Here is a 20,530-nt window from a genome sequence, read left to right as displayed (position 1 = left end):
AAAAATATTTATTTATATATATACTTATTTATATATTAGAAATTTTCAATTATGAAATTTGTCTAATTTGTATTTATTGTTGTGTATGAATCTTATTATTGATGTAAATATTACTTTTTAATTAAAGCTTTTATTTTAATATTATTTATTTTAATGATTTGATATATTATTAGATTCATTTATTTACTTAATGTAATTTGACTTAAATTGATTGTTACCAATCCAAAAATTATTGATAAATTAAGTAGACACGACGCATGCATCGGTAGTAAACAATTTATTCTTTAAAGCATATTGAGTCAGTATCAGAACACTGCGGCTACACAGCCAGCCTAACCGTGTGATGATTCCTACAAGCCAGAGGGCACTAGTAGTGGTGGTGTTTATCAGCGGCTATCTCGTCCTCCTTTTGTCTGTGAGGAGTAATGGGTACGGCCGCTCTCCACACCCATACATGATCTTCACCGCACACATGCTGTGCTCCAGGCCCACGACAGGACCTATCCATCGTGTGCCCGTATGAGCACAGAAGGCACTGATGAGGCAGCTCTCCTGGGCCAGGGTCTTGAAGTGTCCCCTGCTCATGCGCCTGGATTAGTTCACCTTCTCATCATCGAAGACTCAGCTGCGTTCCCCTGGCTGCTGTGGGTGTCACAGGCATTTGGGTTCAATGCGCATCCTTGAACTATTGCACGTCATGGTGCAAAATAATACTTAAAATGTGAGGCTTGTCTACAACCCGGGGAGGGGGGGTGGTTCAAACAGCCAGTGGCAGACAAATAAAGTTAGGCCTGTTTACGACTGTCGTGTGTGTGCCCCATTTTCCGTATTGCTGAACGCATTTGCGGAACAGCAATACACGGCTGCCGTTCCGTGGTCATTCCGCATCAAAGATAAACTAATTAAATGCGAGGCTTCCTGGACGAAAACACAGGGAAAAATACCATAGTGCTTCCGTAGGGTTCTGTTCCGCATCTGCAAATTTGAAGACACATTGAAGTTAATGCTGTGATTTTTTTGCAACTGGCAGCAGGATAATTACCTCTCAGGATGCCGAGGTGCCACGAGAGACACAACTTCCTCGGCATCCTGAGAGGTAATTATCCTGCTGCCAGTTGCAAAAAAATCACAGCATTAACTTCAATGTGTCTTTAAATTTGCAGATGCGGAACAGAACCCTACGGAAGCACTATGGTATTTTTCCCTGTGTTTTCGTCCAGGAATTCCATTCTGCTAAAATATAGATCATGTGCTATCTTTTTGCGTAACGGCCGGATCACGTTCCGTTTTAAGTGAATTGGTCTGCGATCCGCTGGGGCTGCCCCACGTACTGGGCTCGTGTACTGCGGACTGCATTTTGTGGGCCGCAGCACGACAAGGGGGCGCACACGCCCGTGGGAAAGAGGCATTTAAGGTGATGACAGGGAAAGTGGAGCACCTTCTCTGTCATTCTGCAGAGTGAATTTTTGATTGTCATTAGAAGGAACAATGTTTAATAGAGTAACATAAAACTGCCGTAAAACTTACCGCGCATTACGATTGAATTCGTTTATCTTTTTTTTTTACATTTTAATATCAATTATTATTCCTTTCCGCTCAAGATAAGCATACATGAATCATGTCCTATAAAATTTTCAAGTATGGAGTAGTAGAATGATGCCGATCTTCCCTGTAGAGATGGGGTATATAGAGATATGACGGTGGTCTGTACTGCTATAATATATTTCTCTAACCCATCTCTAAACGGAAGCCATCAAAATTTCTCCCCCTTGAGACATCAGCATTATAGAGGACAAAATGAATGTATGTTTTTCTTGAACTGAAAGGAATAATAATTTACAATAAAAGTACCAAAGAAATTAAGCACAGCTGTATTTGTAATGCGGTGAAAGTTTAATTGTAGTTCTATTTTACTCCATTAAACATAGTGCCTTTGCAAGAGACTCCAAAATGCACTCTGCTGAATGACAGAGAAGGTGCTCCACTTTGCCTGTCATCCCCTTAACTGTGAAGTCTGACACCGGCTCTTAGGTCCCTTTCACACGAGCGAGTTTTCCGCGCGGGTGCAATGCGTGACGTGAACACATAGCACCCGCACTGAATCCTGACCCATTCATTTCAATGGGTCTGTGTACATGAGCGTTGTCTTTCACGCATCAGTTCTGCGTTGCGTGAAAATCGCAGCATGTTCTATATTGGCCCTGGCCCCATAGAAGTGAATGGGGCTGCGTGAAAAACGCATTGCATCCGCAAGCAAGTGCGGGTGCGATGCGTTTTTCACTGATGGTTGCTAAGAGATGTTGTTTGTAAACATTCAGTTTTTTATCACGCGCGTGAAAAACGCATCAAAACGCATTGCACCCGCGCGGAAAAAACTGAACAACTAAACGCAACCGCAGACAAAACTGACTGAACTTGCTTGCAAAATAGTGCAAGTTTCACTAAACGCACTCTGAACGCATCCGGCCCCAATCCGCAACGCCCGTGTGAAACCAGCCTTAGAACTCACCCCCCCTCCCCGGGTTGTAGACAAGCCTCGCATTTAAAGTCTTATTCTGCACTATGACTTGCAATAGTTCATCAAGGATGCGCATTGAACCCAAACGCCTGTGACACCCACAGCAGCCAGGGGAACGCAGCTGAGTTTTCGATGATGAGAAGGTGAACTAATCCAGGCGCATGAACAGGGGACACTTCAAGACCCTGGCCCAGGATAGCTGCCTCATCAGTGCCTTCTGTGCTCATACGGGTACAGGATGGATAGGTCCTGTCGTGGGCCTGGAGCACAGCGTGTGTGCGGTGAAGATCATGTATGGGTGTGGAGAGCGGCCGTACCCATTACTCCTCACAGACAAAAGGAGGACGAGATAGCCGCTGATAAGCACCACCACTACTAGTGCCCTCTGGCGTGTAGGAATCATCACACGGTTAGGCTGTCTGTGTAGCCGCAGTGTTCTGATACTGACTCAATATGCTTTAAAGAATAAATTGTTGACTACCGATGCATGCGTCGTGTCTACTTAATTTTGAAAAACACTAGAGAAAAAAAATACCATAGTACAGCCGCACCTCCAAAAATAAAACATAATTTTATTGAAACAGACAAGTTACAAATTAAAAACATGGATGGACAAGGCAAACCCCACACATGGGAAAGGATTTAAAGTGCTACAGTGCATGAATGACCATATAATCGCAAAACCATAACAGGAAACAGTAAAGTATCTGCAAATCCTAGGTAAAATACTTATCATGGAGCACAGTGGTAGCACATGGAATAGCAAAAACCCATCAGTGAGGGGAGCCAAGCAATCCTAACGCGTATCGCTAGTGCAAATACTAGCTTCCTCAGAGATCCATGTTAGTACAAATGACTGTTAAAACATTTATAGTTCACATAGTTAAGACATAATTGAATAAACCTGTGGTAAGAGCTAATCAAGGAGCGGTCATCTACAGAGGGGGCAAAGGAGGCGGTGGCAAGGTATATGAGTTACCTGGATTCTCCCCGGTGCATGGTCGCGCACAGCTATGAGTGCCGGAACAAGCCGGCGTGTTGGAGAAACAAGTGCGCATGCGCAAGATGGCACCCAAGCCGGAAGCCGACGCCGCGATGCGCTCCAAAGACCAGAAGCGCAGCCCGGCATCGACGTCACAGCCGGTCATCAGTCCACGCCGTGACATTTTAAAGGATCGCAAACAAACAGGGGGCACAGGCGAGCGCAGTGGGGTGCTTGAGACGATCCGTCAGCCATATATATGTACCTTATAAAATCGGGCCAATGAGATGTTCACAGATTATAGCAGAATATATATAAGACGGGCCAATGAATTACTTACATAATGTGATTAAAAAATATATATATATACACTCACCTAAAGAATTATTAGGAACACCATACTAATACGGTGTTGGACCCTCTTTTGCCTTCAGAACTGCCTTAATTCTACGTGGCATTGATTCAACAAGGTGCTGATAGCATTCTTTAGAAATGTTGGTCCATATTGATAGGATAGCATCTTGCAGTTGATGGAGATTTGAGGGATGCACATCCAGGGCACGATGCTCCCGTTCCACCACATCCCAAAGATGCTCTATTGGGTTGAGATCTGGTGACTGTGGGGGCCATTTTAGTACAGTGAACTCATTGTCATGTTCAAGAAACCAATTTGAAATGATTCGAGCTTTGTAACATGGTGCATTATCCTGCTGGAAGTAGCCATCAGAGGATGGATACATGTTCTCATTCTGTTTACGCCAAATTCGGACTCTACCATTTGAATGTCTCAACAGAAACGAAGACTCATCAGACCAGGCAACATTTTTCCAGTCTTCAACAGTCCAATTTTGGTGAGCTCGTGCAAATTGTAGCCTCTTCTTCCTATTTGTAGTGGAGATGAGTGGTACCCGGTGGGGTCTTCTGCTGTTGTAGCCCATCCGCCTCAAGGTTGTGCCTGTTGTGGCTTCACAAATGCTTTGCTGCATACCTCGGTTGTAACGAGTAGTTATTTCAGTCAACGTTGCTCTTCTATCAGCTTGAATCAGTCGGCCCATTCTCCTCTGACCTCTAGCATCCACAAGGCATTTTTGCCCACAGGACTGCAGCATACTGGATGTTTTTCCCTTTTCACGCCATTCTTTGTAAACCCTAGAAATGGTTGTGCGTGAAAATCCCAGTAACTGAGCAGATTGTGAAATACTCAGACCGGCCCGTCTGGCACCAACAACCATGCCACGCTCAAAATTGCTTAAATCACCTTTCTTTCCCATTCTGACATTCAGTTTGGAGTTCAGGAGATTGTCTTGACCAGGACCACACCCCTAAATGCATTGAAGCAACTGTCATGTGATTTGTTGACTAGATAATTGCATTAATGAGAAATAGAACAGATGTTCCTAATAATTCTTCACTTCGAATATTCGGTTGGCAGACCGGGACAGAAGTAAGGGGGAAAAACCTCTAACATCAGTGGCAACCCATTTTCTGGATAATCATGATGGCAGGTACGACGATTTACGGGTGGTGGGGTTGGACATTGTTCGAGGTAACATTAGGGGGACACATATTTCCAGGAGTTTGCTCCGATCAGAATCGAGGTGGATTTTTAACCTTGGTTCACAGGCCCCAGGTGGCCTGAATGAGGAGCTAACTTTCACTGGCTATTACACAAGTTCTGTCTTATTTAGAACAGATCTATGTATCACTTAGCTAGTCCACTCTATTTGGTCTAGCATCACTCTCACTTCATTTATTTTATTCCTCCTTTTTTAGGTTTAAGGAGGTTGGACGACACTGAAATGCGGGAACAGAGGACCTATGGATTGTGTTCACTTGTTTTTCTTCACCTTTTACATGTTCTCTCCGTGGTTGTCAGGGTACGTGGGACGGTTTGGTCTCTGTTTATCCCTCACACCGACAGGGGCATATTTATGAAGCACTTAGCACATTTTCATTGGTGTCCAGTTAGACATACACAAGCTTTTGTTTGTTGTGTGCCCCGCTGGGACACCCCTTGCACTTATATCTCTGTATTGATTTCTTTGTACTTCGGACACTGTCTGATATTGTTTGGAATTTTCCACAATATTGCAACATGATGCACTTTTTGTCCACTAACTGCCTTGTATATATATATTTATCTTTATTATTTTTCATTTTCTATATATATACAGTGTTTATGAATTTATATGTGTTTAGTATACAGCAATCTGTATGCTCTCTATAACTCTGCGCTTGCTTGGCTGGTCCCCTTCTCTCCGGTGCATGGTCTGCCACTATTGGGTTCGTTTTCACCCTGATAGCATTGATATTGTTTACTGGAGTATTAAATTCATGTGCACAATATGTACATACTCAGGGAGACAGGGGTTGTGTTGTGCAGGATGTCCTTTATATGCATAACTTTGTTATTGGAGCCAATTAGGAATATTGCCTTTAGGGTTGTATGCCCTCATGAATTTGTTATTTTTAATGTATTTATTGTACTATAACATAAAATGTCTCGTGATTAATTATTAATTAATGTGGGTCTTGTGTGGTATTAATCATGGTTTGAAGGGTTTGCTTATATTATGATAAAATAATTATGTTGTGATTTTGTAATCTTCAATATCAATATATTTATATATATTCTTCTTATGTAATCATTGATTTATTGAATTATTTTTTGTGGGAACATAGTTATATTGGATGCACAATCATGTTATTATATATATATATATTTTTTATCACATTATGTAAGTAATTCATTGGCCCGTCTTATATATATTCTGCTATAATCTGTGAACATCTCATTGGCCCGATTTTATAAGGTACATATATATGGCTGACGGATCGTCTCATGCACCCCACTGCACTCGCCTGTGCCCCCTGTTTGTTTGCAATCCTTTGGATGTCACGGCGCGGACTGGTGACCGGCTGTGACTTCGATGCCGGGCTGCACTTCCGGTCTTTGGAGCGCACCGCGGCGTCGGCTTCGGCGCCATCTTGCGCATGCGCACTTGTTTCTCCAACACGCCGGCTTGTTCCGGCACTCATAGCTGCGCGCGACCATGCACCGGGGAGGATCCAGGTAACTCATATACCTTGCCACCGCCTCCTTTGCCCCCTCTGTAGATGACCGCTCCTTGATTAGCTCTTACCACAGGTTTATTCAATTATGTCTTAACTATGTGAACTATAAATGTTTTAACAGTCATTTGTACTAACATGGATCTCTGAGGAAGCTAGTATTTGCACTAGCGATACGCGTTAGGATTGCTTGGCTCCCCTCACTGATGGGTTTTTGCTATTCCATGTGCTACCACTGTGCTCCATGGTAAGTATTTTACCTAGGATTTGCAGATACTTTACTGTTTCCTGTTATGGTTTTGTGATTATATGGTCATTCATGCACTGTAGCACTTTAAATCCTTCCCCATGTGTGGGGTTTGCCTTGTCCATCCATGTTTTTAATTTGTAACTTGTCTGTTTCAATAAAATTATGCTTTATTTTTGGAGGTGCGGCTGTACTATGGTATTTCTTTCTCTAGTGTTTTTCATGGTTGCTCCTTGATACCAGGCCTGCACTCCGTTTTATATATTTTCAGGTGTGCCCCTCATTGTTTAGTTGTGTCTACTTAATTTATCAATAATTTATGGTGTGGAAGCAAAATCTTAATATAATCAAAATAATCATTCTAGAATGCCAAATTTTTTAATTATTATGCATGTCATCACATTTCCTCAGCACACTGAATACCTGCTGCTGTCAGAGTTGCATTTTTTTAAAGTTATGGGCTTACTATGGCCTGTTGGTTTCCCATTCAGTACACATTGCTGCTGCCAACTTTGAACATGCTGCTGTCTGACATGTCATATTTTATTTATGGGCTTACCATGGCCTGTTGGTTTCCCATTCAGGAGTACACATTGCTGCTGCCAACTTTGAACGTGCTGCTGTCTGACATGTCATATTTTATTTATGGGCTTACCATGGCCTGTTGGTTTCCCATTCAGTAGTACACATTGCTGCTGCCAACTTTGAACATGCTGCTGTCTGTCCTGATAAGTTATTCAGAGCTATGTTTAGGCCTTATACTAGAAATTTTCCATCTTCCATCCTGTTGATGCTGCTATTGAATTTGCTGATCATGCTGATTTTTGTTTAGTCCTTACACTACATCATTAGATTTAAATGTTGATTATGCATTTCCTACTGAGTTGTGCCAAGTTATGTGTAGACCTTATGCTCAACCATTTCAAACTTCCATCTTGTTGATGCTGAATCTGTCTGTCCTGAACATGTAGTTATAATTACTCTTTATTCTCAAATTTTAACATTAAATTATGATGCTGCCTGTCCTGCAGGGTTAGGATGAGATATGTTTATGTCTGCTTTTGTCTGCCCTGTTCCTGCAGAGTTTAGTTTAGCTATGTGTGGCCTTTAGACAACAGATTTTTCTATTTTAATGGTAGTTTCAGTAGTTATCCTTTATTGTTTGGGCCTTTGATTTGTATGCCTTCTACTGTTGCGTTACTATTTTACTGCTACTGTCTGGCCTAATGCTGCCAAGTAATGTGTCTGAAATATAGTAAATTATTAAAATCTAACTGTGGAATTTTTTTGTCCAGATCATGCAAAGGAGAACCAGCATGGACCACTTATTAGCCCTTGTAATATGACAAGTATTGAGTATTATTATTTTCATAAAATGGTGTTCATGTTTAATATTTGCGAATGTGCACTATTCATCGTATATTGTCAAGAATTCGATTTGAATATATATTGAATAAAAACACTTTCGTTTAATAAATTCATGCGGTTTTACGCTTCATTCACCAAAATAATTTATTTTGTTTTATTTTATAATTTTTTTTATTTATTTTGCTTTAATTGGGTTTTTGGCGTCCATGTTGTGGTTCTTACTTTAGCAAGATGGGGACCGCATGTGGGCTTCCATTTTCAAAAGGTTTTGTGCACTTAACATTGTACAAGACTGATTGATAAACCTAATAAAAGTTTTTTATTTTATTTATTATTTTAATACGGACTTAGGTTCTAACATGGTGTTGTCGGTTGTCCTGGAAAGGATGCCTGGCTTCCGTGTTGACCTCTCTACATGGTTGGGTGTTACTGGCGTTATACTCATCCGTGTGGTAATCCGGTTTTGGTAATGGAGTGTTATTGCCACATGTATATATAGATATATACATTTATATGTAATCTTACTTCTTGACAATTATATAATGATTATTTTCACATGCTAGTGTAATATAATACCAGATTTTAATCTTTCAAAATTAACTGCTGACAGTATAATAATCTTGAAGCCATGTCACCATTTTGTGAGTGATTCTACTCATTGCATCACATGTTGATGTCTTTATTGAGGAAGCTATGCTCCGACATGTCCAGTTTAACAAACAGACACTATATCAGATTCATGCTAGTTATTTCTTTGCTGACTCATCAATTGTTTATTTATTTATTTTTTCAGACACATTTGATGTTTAAAATTTTTAAAAATAATGGAATATAACAAGACAATTTTACTATGCAATATTGTCTTATTGAGGTTGAAATTTGGATCACAGTATGGATAGTTGGATACTTTTTTTTATTATAGGATACTTTTTTAAAAGTATAAATTTATTTTTTGTTAAAATTTGGTTGATACTCTATATATATTATACATTTTGAATGTAGATTTGTATTTTGTAATCTAAAGCTTTGTTCAATAATACATTTGAAAGGTAATAGTGTGTTCACACAAAGGTTAATTAATGTGCGTTAAACAATAATTTTCTATTATAAATTACGGTCTTTTTTTTTAGATAAATGATTTATTGTACAATATTATATTGGCCTTTTCAATAAAATATAATAATAATGAACTGTTATAATTTTTTTGATCGAAATAGTTTATTTTAGTTGGACAACAGTGTATATATAAGCGATGAATACACATGCTGTAGTTGGGGGTTCAATCTTTTTTTTAATACTTTTATAATCGGTCTTCCACAGCCCCATCTGTTACAAAATTTTGTCTGCTGCAATATAATAACTTGACACTCTCTATTACTGCTTAGTTATGCCAAACTTTGTGTAGTAATTAGAATACTGCTTTAACTTACCAACTGCATGCTGATCTTGGCCTGATACTTCAGAATTCTGTGTAGTCATTATACTCCACCGTTAGCAATGACTGCTTCTATTGTCCTGATCATTGAGAGTTATGTGTAGGCCGTATAATCCACTAATCCGTATAATCCACTAATCCGGACCGCCTAACGCAGGATCGCGTTCCGGAGGCGGCAGCTCTGCGCACAGTCACGCATATATGCGTCATCTCGCGAGACGCGAGATTTCCTGTGAACGCGCGCACACAGGCGCGCGCGTTCACAGGATAGAAAGGTAAGCGAGTGGATCTCCAGCCTGCCAGCGGCGATCGTTCGCTGGCAGGCTGGAGATGCGATTTTTTTAACCCCTAACAGGTATATTAGACGCTGTTTTGATAACAGCGTCTAATATACCTGCTACCTGGTCCTCTGGTGGTCCCTTTTGTTTGGATCGACCACCAGAGGACACAGGCAGCTCAGTAATATGTAGCACCAAACACCACTACACTACACCCCCCCCTGTCACTTATTAACCCCTTATTAACCCCTGATCACCACATATAGACTCCCTGATCACCCCCCTGTCATTGATCACCCCCCTGTCAGGCTCCATTCAGACGTCCGTATGCTTTTTTACGGATCCACGGATACATGGATCGGATCCGCAAAACACATACAGACGTCTGAATGGAGCCTTACAGGTGGGTGATCACCCCATATAGACTCTCTGATCACCCCCCTGTCATTGATCACCCCCCCTGTCAGGCTCCATTCAGACGTCCGTATTTTTTTTACGGATCCACGGATACATGGATCGGATCCGCAAAACACATACGGACATCTGAATGGAGCTTTATAGGGGGGTGATCAATGACAGGGGGGTGATCACCCCATATAGACTCCCTGATCACCCCCCTGTCATTGATCACCCCCCTGTAAGTCTCCATTCAGATGTCCGTATGTTTTTTACGGATCCACGGATACATGGATCGGATCCGCAAAACACATACGGACATCTGAATGGAGCCTTATAGGGGGGTGATCAATGACAAGGGGGTGATCACCCCATATAGACTCCCTGATCACCCCCTGTCATTGATCACCCCCCTGTCATTGATCACCCCCCTGTAAGGCTCCATTCAGATGTCCGTATGTTTTTTACGGATCCACGGATCGGATCCGCAAAACACATACGGACATCTGAATGGAGCCTTATAGGGGGGTGATCAATGACAAGGGGGTGATCACTCCATATAGACTCCCTGATCACCCCCCTGTCATAAAATCATATCATCATTTTCCGCTAACTTGTGACAAAAAATAAAAAGTTCTATGAACTCTCTATGCCCATGAGCGAATACCTTAGGGTGTCTACTTTCCGAAATGGGGTCATTTGTGGGGTGTTTGTACTGTCTGGGCATTGTAGAACCTCAGGAAACATGTCAGGTGCTCAGAAAGTCAGAGCTGCTTCAAAAAGCGGAAATTCACATTTTTGTACCATAGTTTGTAAACGCTATAACTTTTACCCAAACCATTTTTTTTTTACCCAAACATTTTTTTTTTATCAAAGACATGTAGAACAATAAATTTAGAGAAAAATGTATATATGGATGTCTTTTTTTTTTGCAAAATTTTACAACTGAAAGTGAAAAATGTCATTTTTTTGCAAAAAAATCGTTAAATTTCGATTAATAACAAAAAAAGTAAAAATGTCAGCAGCAATGAAATACCACCAAATGAAAGCTCTATTAGTGAGAAGAAAAGGAGGTACAATTCATTTGGGTGGTAAGTTGCATGACCGAGCAATAAACGGTGAAAGTAGTGTAGTGCAAAAGTGTAAAAAGTGGCCTGGTCATTAAGGGTGTTTAAGCTAGGGGGGCTGAGGTGGTTAATATCTACCTACTGCGGATTCTGCTGCTGTCTGTTCTGATCACTGCGAGTTAGCATTCAGCCTTTTGAGAATCCACATTACCCGCTGCTGCCTGTCCTGCTGAGTTAGGATGAGATATGTTTAGGTCTTATACTCGACCGTTAATATCTACCAGCTGCAGATGCTGTCTGTCATGATCATACAGAGTTATGTCAAGCTAGTTGTTTGTCCTTTGTAGCTATGTGAAGTCCTTATACAACACCGTCAGCTGTCCTGATAAAGTTGATTTTTCAATTTACTAATCAACCTAAAATGTTAACTTTACCTACTGCTGCTGTCCAGATGAAGCTGACTTGTATGCCTCAGAATATAACGTTAGCTCTACCTACTGCTGCTGTCCTGATCAAGTTGATTTGTTATGTATATACCTCATAATACAACACTATAAATACCTGCTGCTGCTGTACATTTAAAGGTGACTTGTAGCCCTCAGAATACGTTGGCTCTACCTGCTGCTGCTGTCTTGATCAAGTCTATTTGTTATGTATATGCCTCATAATACAACACTACCTGCTGCTGCTGTCATGAAAAAACTTATTTATGTGTAGGCCTTATACTAGACTGTTAAGATGTACCTACTGCTGTTGTCTGTCCGAACCCTGCTGACTTTGAACGTGGACTAAAGGCTCCTTTACTGATAAGTCTGCAGTTAAAATTAGACAAAAACATAACCTTATAGAAAAATAAGTATGGAATCAATCTAACTGAAGAAAACTTTTTTAATAAAAAAAAAATTTGAATAAGTTTAAGGCAAGTTTTGCAGTTGTTCCTGCAAGCCTGTGAGTTCCTTCAGGTCCTCTCCATATTGGTCATGGAATTCCTGCAGCATCTTCTGGGATTTTCTGATGTGGGCTCGGAATTCCATGACTGTTTTCCGATGCCTCTCTTTCATTTTAGCAATTTTCGTTGCAATTTTCTTGATTACTGTTATGAAAACACAAAAAATAAATATATCAATTAACAATGATAGTCATTTATTGAATTTTGTGTAGTATGTAGTTAAGTGCAGAGAATTTGAGTGTCATTTTTAAAGTATACCATAATAAATGTAGTTATATATTAGATTATTTAGTGACATTTTAGTAGTTTTAAATTAAATTTGTTGTGTTATACACTCACCTAAAGAATTATTAGGAACACCTGTTCTATTTCTCATTAATGCAATTATCTAGTCAACCAATCAGCTGCTTCAATGCATTTAGGGGTGTGGTCCTGGTCAAGACAATCTCCTGAACTCCAAACTGAATGTCAGAATGGGAAAGAAAGGTGATTTAAGCAATTTTGAGCGTGGCATGGTTGTTGGTGCCAGACAGGCCGGTCTGAGTATTTCACAATCTGCTCAGTTACTGGGATTTTCACGCACAACCATTTCTAGGGTTTACAAAGAATGGTGTGAAAAGGGAAAAACATCCAGTATGCGGCAGTCCGTGGGCAAAAATGCCTTGTGGATGTTAGAGGTCAGAGGAGAATGGGCCGACTGATTCAAGCTGACAGAAGAGCAACTTTGACTGAAATAACCACTCGTTACAACCGAGGTATGCAGCAAAGCATTTGTGAAGCCACAACACGCACAACCTTGAGGCGGATGGGCTACAAAAGCAGAAGACCCCACCGGGTACCACTCATCTCCACTACAAATAGGAAAAAGAGGCTACAATTTGCACGAGCTCACCAAAATTGTACTGTTGAAGACTGGAAAAATGTTGCCTGGTCTGATGAGTCTCGATTTCTGTTGAGACATTCAAATGGTAGAGTCCGAATTTGGCGTAAACAGAATGAGAACATGTATCCATCATGCCTTGTTACCACTGTGCAGGCTGGTGGTGGTGGTGTAATGGTGTGGGGGATGTTTTCTGGGCACACTTTAGGCCTCTTAGTGCCAATTGGGCATTGTTTCTGACCATGTCCATCCCTTCATGACCACCATGTACCCATCCTCTGATGGCTACTTCCAGAAGGATAATGCACCATGTCACAAAGCTCAAATCATTTCAAATTGGTTTCTTGAACATGACAATGAGTTCACTGTACTAAAATGGCCCCCAGTCACCAGATCTCAACCCAATAGAGCATCTTTGGGATGTGGTGGAACGGGAGCGTCGTGCCCTGGATGTGCATCCCTCAAATCTCTCTCAACTGCAAGATGCTATCCTATCAATATGGGCCAACATTTCTAAAGAATGCTATCAGCACCTTGTTGAATCAATGCCACGTAGAATTAAGGCAGTTCTGAAGGCAAAAGGGGGTCCAACACCGTATTAGTATGGTGTTCCTAATAATTCTTTAGGTGAGTGTATAATATTAGTTTATGTAGATTAAAGAGTTCTTGTGCATGGCTGTTTGATATTACTGTGGTTTTTGTTGTCCCATTATTATTGTTACTTTTATAATCTTCATCACCTGCTATATAATTGTAGGGTGCAGTGTTTCATGACTTTCAAAATTGCTCCGTACTATTTTTATGCCAAATAAAAAATATTTGCCCTGGGGACAAAATGGCTCATTAACCGTGGTCTAATAGCTGATCTACTAGTCCAGAGCAGCTGGCCAATTATATAAAATAAGGCCTTTTCAAGTTTTTGGCAAACACCTGCTGTCTAGATCTCTCCTATTGGACATATTACAAAGACATAATCATTGCTGCTATGTAGCTGAAGGGGGGGGGGGGTAAGGAGGTGTCATGTGGAGGTGATGAATGCTAAAAAAGACTGTACGACAGCACCTGTCTCCTTAGAGGTGAAGCAGGGGACACCAGTGTTTTGTTCCCATGCAAGCGCTGATATTGGCTGTTACAACTCTACAGCCAATGAAATAAATTCACATATGTGGTGGTGTTCAGGTGAATTATAGGCGAAAAGTGGAACTAAATGTGGGGTGCATTTAGTCCTGTAACCACTTGTTTAATAAAAAACTGTGTGTAAATTCCTTTTTTTTCTTATTCAATTTGAACAGTTTTTTTAAAAGACAATCGTTGCCTCATTATGTAAAATTGCGGATTGATCTAATTGCTTAGTATATTCATTGAGGGGTGTAGTTTGCCTAATTGAGTCACTTTGTTTTGTTTTCAACTCTAGGGTCACATAAGGGTGTCTTCTATTTACATGCGACATAGCTCCCAATTACCATTAATCTAAATCCTCTAGCCTAAAGCCATATTGTGCTCTGCAGTCTGAAGCCTGCTGTGCGACCAAAGTTAAGGTTTTTGTGCACAACTGTTTGTAAATATACATATTCTGTGTAATACGTTTAAGATTTTTTTATGATTTAAACACTACAATGTTTTCAAATCAAATAGTTTGTAATTTATAATTTGTTCAAATTATTTAGATTTTTTAACATTTTAATAGATTACCGTTGGACAATTAAATCGTTAACAGACTTTATAGAATCAATTTGGATTAAATAGAGGGTGTGTGGTTTCTGAAATGGGGTTATTTATTTGTCGCTGACACTATGTAGGCCACAAAAAGTGACTGCATAACCAAACTGTTATTGAATTATATTTCAGTTAATAAATGATCTAAACATGATATATGCATATGGCGATTGTAAACTTATAAATTTAATTAATCTCTATTAATCTATATTGTAGCATAAAGTGAAATTTTTATTTTGATTATATAATTTTATTTCGAATATTTTTTTAGATTAGTTAATTTTTGTACAAAGATGCCATTAAAATTTGGACTAAATTTTACCACTGTCATGAAGTACAATGTGTAACGATAAGATAGAACTATGCCCGTGAAAAGTAAACTCGTTTTAAAGTTATTAGCACAAAAATAGATACCTTTTTTCATATTTAAGAAAAAATGTAAATTAGCGTTAAAGTAAAAATGGGCATGGGGTACTGAGGGTTAATGTTTCTAAATATGTGATGTATACATAATTACAATGATGTGTGCACATATTTACCCTCCTGGTGCGGGGTGGTAACCAACGCCTCATCCTCTTCATCAGGAGCTGGGGTGGGGATATTCTCCTCAGCAGGAGCTGGGCCAGATGTTTTCGGCTCTTCAGAGGGTCCGGGCTCGTCAGCTGCCACCTCCACATCATTCCCCACATCAGGTGGGTTGGTGGCACCCTTAAGACTGTGGGAGGGGCCCGCCTGCTCATCCTCCTCCTCCTCCTCTGCGGAGACCTCCACCACATCTAAATCCGCAGTGGTGATACGGTGGCGGACCGTTGGCACTGGAAGCCCTGTAATCACACAACGTTCGGATTTAGGCTCTATTTAAACGTCCGTAATGTGTTTTTCATATCCACCCAAACAAAAAGAAAAAAGAAAAGGAGACCGGCAATGTGCGTGCCGCATTTTGAAGAACGCACGTCAACGGCAATAATATAATATGACTATTCTTGGCCTCAATTGAGGACAATAATACAAGGATTATTAATAAATATCATCCAAAACACAGCAAAAAGTATTTGTTAGAAGGTGGAAATATTATATTTAATGTTCACGTTATAAGATCAAACGGTTTTCCTGTTGTATGTGTGTGGGGTCTGAGCAATCGGATATTGGCCAGCTGAGCAGAGATGTACTTGTCTAGTGAAGTGACGGTACGGTATGGGGTGTACATCTGGTTCGGCTCCCCGTGGTGCACCCTGGGTAACGCTAAATGAACCAGCAAATAATGGCAGGAAGAAATTTTGCATTTTTCTCCAGACCAATAAGACATAAACTAATAAATAGACTATATGTTTGTGTTTGCGTGTGGTATACAGTGTGTGGCAGGAAAACGTATATGCAATGTGCATGTGCTTGGTATTTTTTTGCTGTCTATACATACATACTTGCTACAGAAAAAGTGCTGTGATGGCAAAACAATACTTATTACAACAATGATGAATATCTAATCAGACATCATAAAAGATGAAGTTATATTTAGTGCAAAAATATATTCGTTCTTTTTTTTTTTAAGAACTGAAATGTGGACCCAGAAGTGCGGGTCCGCTTTTCTGGAGACTGGACGCACATCGTGCGGCCCCCTTAGAGATGAATGGGTCCTCAAGTCAGTTCAGAAAAATAAATTATGAAATTGAGCACGTGTGAATGGGCCCTTAGAGAAACAACTCAGAACTAATAAGAGATGCTAAGTAAGGCTATTTTCACAATAGCAGCAGAGAGCTCTGGAACCTCGTATCCGTCCTGCCGCTAGTGTACGTGTGGCTCAGGAATACCGCTCCAAACCCATTGACTGTAGTGGGAACGGGGCGTCATACCAAGGCTGCAACGATAAACCATGCCGAGAGGTGCACAGAATAAAACTACAACATGTCGGCATGGTTTGCAGATGTTCATGCCCAGGAATAACGCCACGATCCCTTGAAAGTCAATGGTGATGGAGCTGTAGTATGGGGCCACACGTACACTAGCGGCAGGACGGATCCGACAAGCTGTTCACATGATTGAACAGCCTGGCGACGTCCATGCCGCTATTGTCAAACTAACCTAAGTGGGGGATGTATGTAATGTAATGATGGACGGGGACTTTTATTGTAAGGCTCCTTTCACACAAGCGAGTTTTCCGCGCGGGTGCAATGCGTGACGTGAACGAATAGCACCCACACTGAATCCTGACCCATTCATTTCAATGGGTCTGTGTACATGAGCGTTGTTTTTCACGTTCAGTTCAGTTCTGCGTTGCATGAAAATCGCAGCATGTTCTATATTCTGCGTTTTTCAAGCAGCCCTGGCCCCATAGAAGTGAATAGGGCTGCGTGAAAAACGCATTGCATCCGCAAGCAAGTGCGGGTGCAATGCGTTTTTCACTGATGGTTGCTAAGAGATGTGGTTTGTAAACCTTAAGTTTTTTATCACGCGCGTGAAAAAAGCATCAAAACGCATTGCACCCGCGTGTAAAAAAACTGAACGCAATCGCAGATAAAACTGAGTCAACTTTCTTGCAAAATAGTGCGAGTTTCACTGAACGCACCCTGGACGTATCTGGACCTAATCCGTCCGTGTGAAAGGGGCCTAAAAATACAGATTGATGATTGCTGTTTATCTAGATATACACACACACATATATTTATTATTATGTGTGTGTGCAAAGTACAAAATCAGCCGGTTACATCATACATCACTACCGCGCTGTGTGGATAAATATATATATATATATATACACTCACAGCAAGGGAGAGATGTATGAGGTAAAGGGATGATTTGCTATGTTTCACAACAGGTAAAAATAAGTAATAATTTGTAACGGGTGATAAAAAAAAAAGTACCAGGGCAGACTCTGCGACTGATCTCATTGACCCAGTCCGGGTGCCTCCATTTAAAATCAGACCACTTCTTCACAATTTGCAATTCGTCGTGGCTACGTCCAATTTTTTTTTGTAACACCTTGACGACCCCCTCGACGATCGCCCTCTTCTCGGCCTGCTTCCGGGTCCGATCATAACCCTTCTTCAACATGCGCTGCAGGATAAAGATGCAAACATGTATTACAAAATTTAGGAAATACAAGGATTATTAATAAATATCATCCAAAACACAGCAAAAAGTATTTGTTAGGGCTCTTTCACACTTGCGTTGTTGGGATCCGGCGTGCACTTCCGTTGCCGGAGGTGCCCGCCGGATCCGTAACACCGCAAGTGAACTGAAAGCATTTGAAGACTGATCAGTCTTCAAAATGCGTTCAGTGTTACTATGGCAGCCAGGACGCTATTAAAGTCCTGGTTGCCATGGTAGTGGTGGGGAGCGGGGGAGCAGTGTTCAGTGTTCTTGCCGCCCGTGCGGCTCCCGGGGCGCTCCGGGTTGGCGTCGGGGCCGCGCGGACGGTGGGTGTGCTGCTCCCCCGCTCCCCACTACACTTTACCATGGCAGACAGGACTTTAGCGTCCTGGCAGCCATGGTAACCATTCAGAAAAAGCTGAACGTCGGATCTGGTAATGCGCCGAAACGACGTTTAGCTTAAGGCCGGATCCGGATTAATGCCTTTCAATGGGCATTAATTCCGGATCCAACCTTGCGGCAAGTGTTCAGGATTTTTGGCCGGAGCAAAAAGCGCAGCATGCTGCGGTATTTTCTCCGGCCAAAAAATTTCCGGTCCTGAACTGAAGACATCCTAATGCATCCTGAACGGATTTCTCTCCATTCAGAATGCATTGGGATAATCCTGATCAGGATTTTTCCGACATAGAGCCCCGACGACGGAACTCTATGCCGAAAAAGAACAACGCAAGTGTGAAAGAGCCCTTAGAAGGTGGAAATATTATATTTAATGTTCACGTTATAAGATCAAATGGTTTTCCTGTTGTATGTGTGTGGGGTCTGAGCAATCGGATATTGGCCAGCTGAGCAGAGATGTACCTGTCTAGTGAAGTGACGGTACGGTATGGGGTGTACATCTGGTTCGCCCCCCGAGGTGCACCCTGGGTAACGCTAAATGAACCAGCAAATAATGGCAGGAAGAAATGTTACATTTTTCTCCAGACCAATAAGACATGGGGCCAGATTTATCATTAGCTCAAGTCAGAATAATGGAGTGAAAAAGTCGCAAGAAAATGCGCAAACGCTAATTTGCGACTTTTTCCTGCTCTGCACTATGCTTGCCAGTTTTATAAAAGTGGGTGTGTTTTCTTATGTAAATGAATCTCTAGACACATTTATTATTGGGACTATTTAAAAAGTCGCAAAAAAGTGGCAAAAAAATGCGCTAGTTCACTCCAGTGAGGACCATGCTTATCTTATGAGAGTTTTTAATAGAACATGCGACTTTTTCGTAAGGACGTGCGACTTTTGTAAAGCTGCTTACTGACGGATAAACTGCTACCGTCAAAGCACATTTATTACAGTCTTAAAGGGCCGATCATAAATCTGACTTGGCTAAAACTGACTTTAGACATATGTGAAAGTGGAGTGAGCTGTCAGAGTAATGATAAATCTGGCCCTATGTGTTTGTGTTTGTGTGTGGTATGCAGTGTGTGGTATGCAGTGTGTGGTATGCAGTGTGTGGTATACAGTGTGTGTGGCAGGAAAATGTATATGCAATGTGCATGATATTTCTTTGCTGTCCATACATACATACATACTTGCTACAAAGTGCTGTGATGTCAAAACAATACTTATTACAGACATGATAAAAAATAGTTATATTTAGTGCGTAAATATATTCGCATACTTGCGCATGCGCGAATATTTAAATATACTATTGCTTAATAATTACTATACTATACAGATATGGTTCGAACATGCATTCAAAATGTTATCACATGAAGTGTTGTACTTACAGTTAGCAGGAGTTCATCCTCTTCATCGTGGAATTTGCTGCCCACCATTTTCTCTTGTCATGAAGATTCACTCTGGAGCTGACGTACTCGCGATAAACCACGCCTATAGTGCGCGCGCACAATCGCATCACACTATTATTAACTTGGGTGGTGTTATGTAGCGAATAAACGAATATATCAAATAGGCGAATTATCTAACAGCCAGCGATTAGGCGAATATTTGAAAAATGCTATTAACCCTGCCGCAGTAGTTAAAATATACAGTCGGAACTGAGTTTTCACGAACGTATGGAAAACTCAGATCCGATGGTATATTCTAACCACACAGTGAAGTGACGCTTGTCGGGGAGGAGTATGTTAAATGTATCGCATAATATGTATTATGCGATTCGAAAATTCGAATTATCGCATATGCGAAATAATAGCGAATTCGAATATTCGCGAATATTTTACGAATATTCATTCGAATATTCGCGAATTCGAATATGGGACATGCCGCTCAACACTACCAGTGACACCACTGGATGTTTTGGATGAGCTCGCTAAGAGAAAAAAGAAACTAGATATGTCATAACTTTGGTAAGTGATGCTTGTTATATCTCCTGCATTATATATTCTGAACTGTATTGGGCCAAATTCACAAGACTGAAGAAATAAAAAGAATTGCCCATGGCAACCAATGAGATTCCATGTTTCAATTTTTAAGAGAACCTAAGAATACAGAAGCAAAGATCTAAGTGATTGATATGTGCAACAA

At 40.9% G+C, this 20,530-nt stretch overlaps 1 protein-coding gene across 1 annotated transcript; it reads right to left on the bottom strand.

The window, feature by feature from the left end:
• Window positions 1–12,233: 12,233 nt before the first annotated feature.
• On the bottom strand, window positions 12,234–19,821 carry LOC121008771. Its single transcript, XM_040441465.1, has 4 exons — window positions 19,774–19,821; window positions 17,767–17,959; window positions 15,448–15,732; window positions 12,234–12,456 (listed from the first exon to the last, which is right to left on the bottom strand). The coding sequence occupies exons 1-4, from the start codon at window positions 19,819–19,821 to the stop codon at window positions 12,278–12,280; spliced, it is 705 nt and encodes a 234-aa protein (XP_040297399.1). The 3' UTR covers window positions 12,234–12,277.
• Window positions 19,822–20,530: the final 709 nt, after the last annotated feature.

This window comes from Bufo bufo, chromosome 7 (assembly GCF_905171765.1).
Source record: "Bufo bufo chromosome 7, aBufBuf1.1, whole genome shotgun sequence".
Classification (NCBI taxonomy): domain Eukaryota; kingdom Metazoa; phylum Chordata; class Amphibia; order Anura; family Bufonidae; genus Bufo; species Bufo bufo.
Note: the sequence above shows the minus strand (reverse complement) of the source record. Positions and strands in the feature narration are given on the sequence as shown.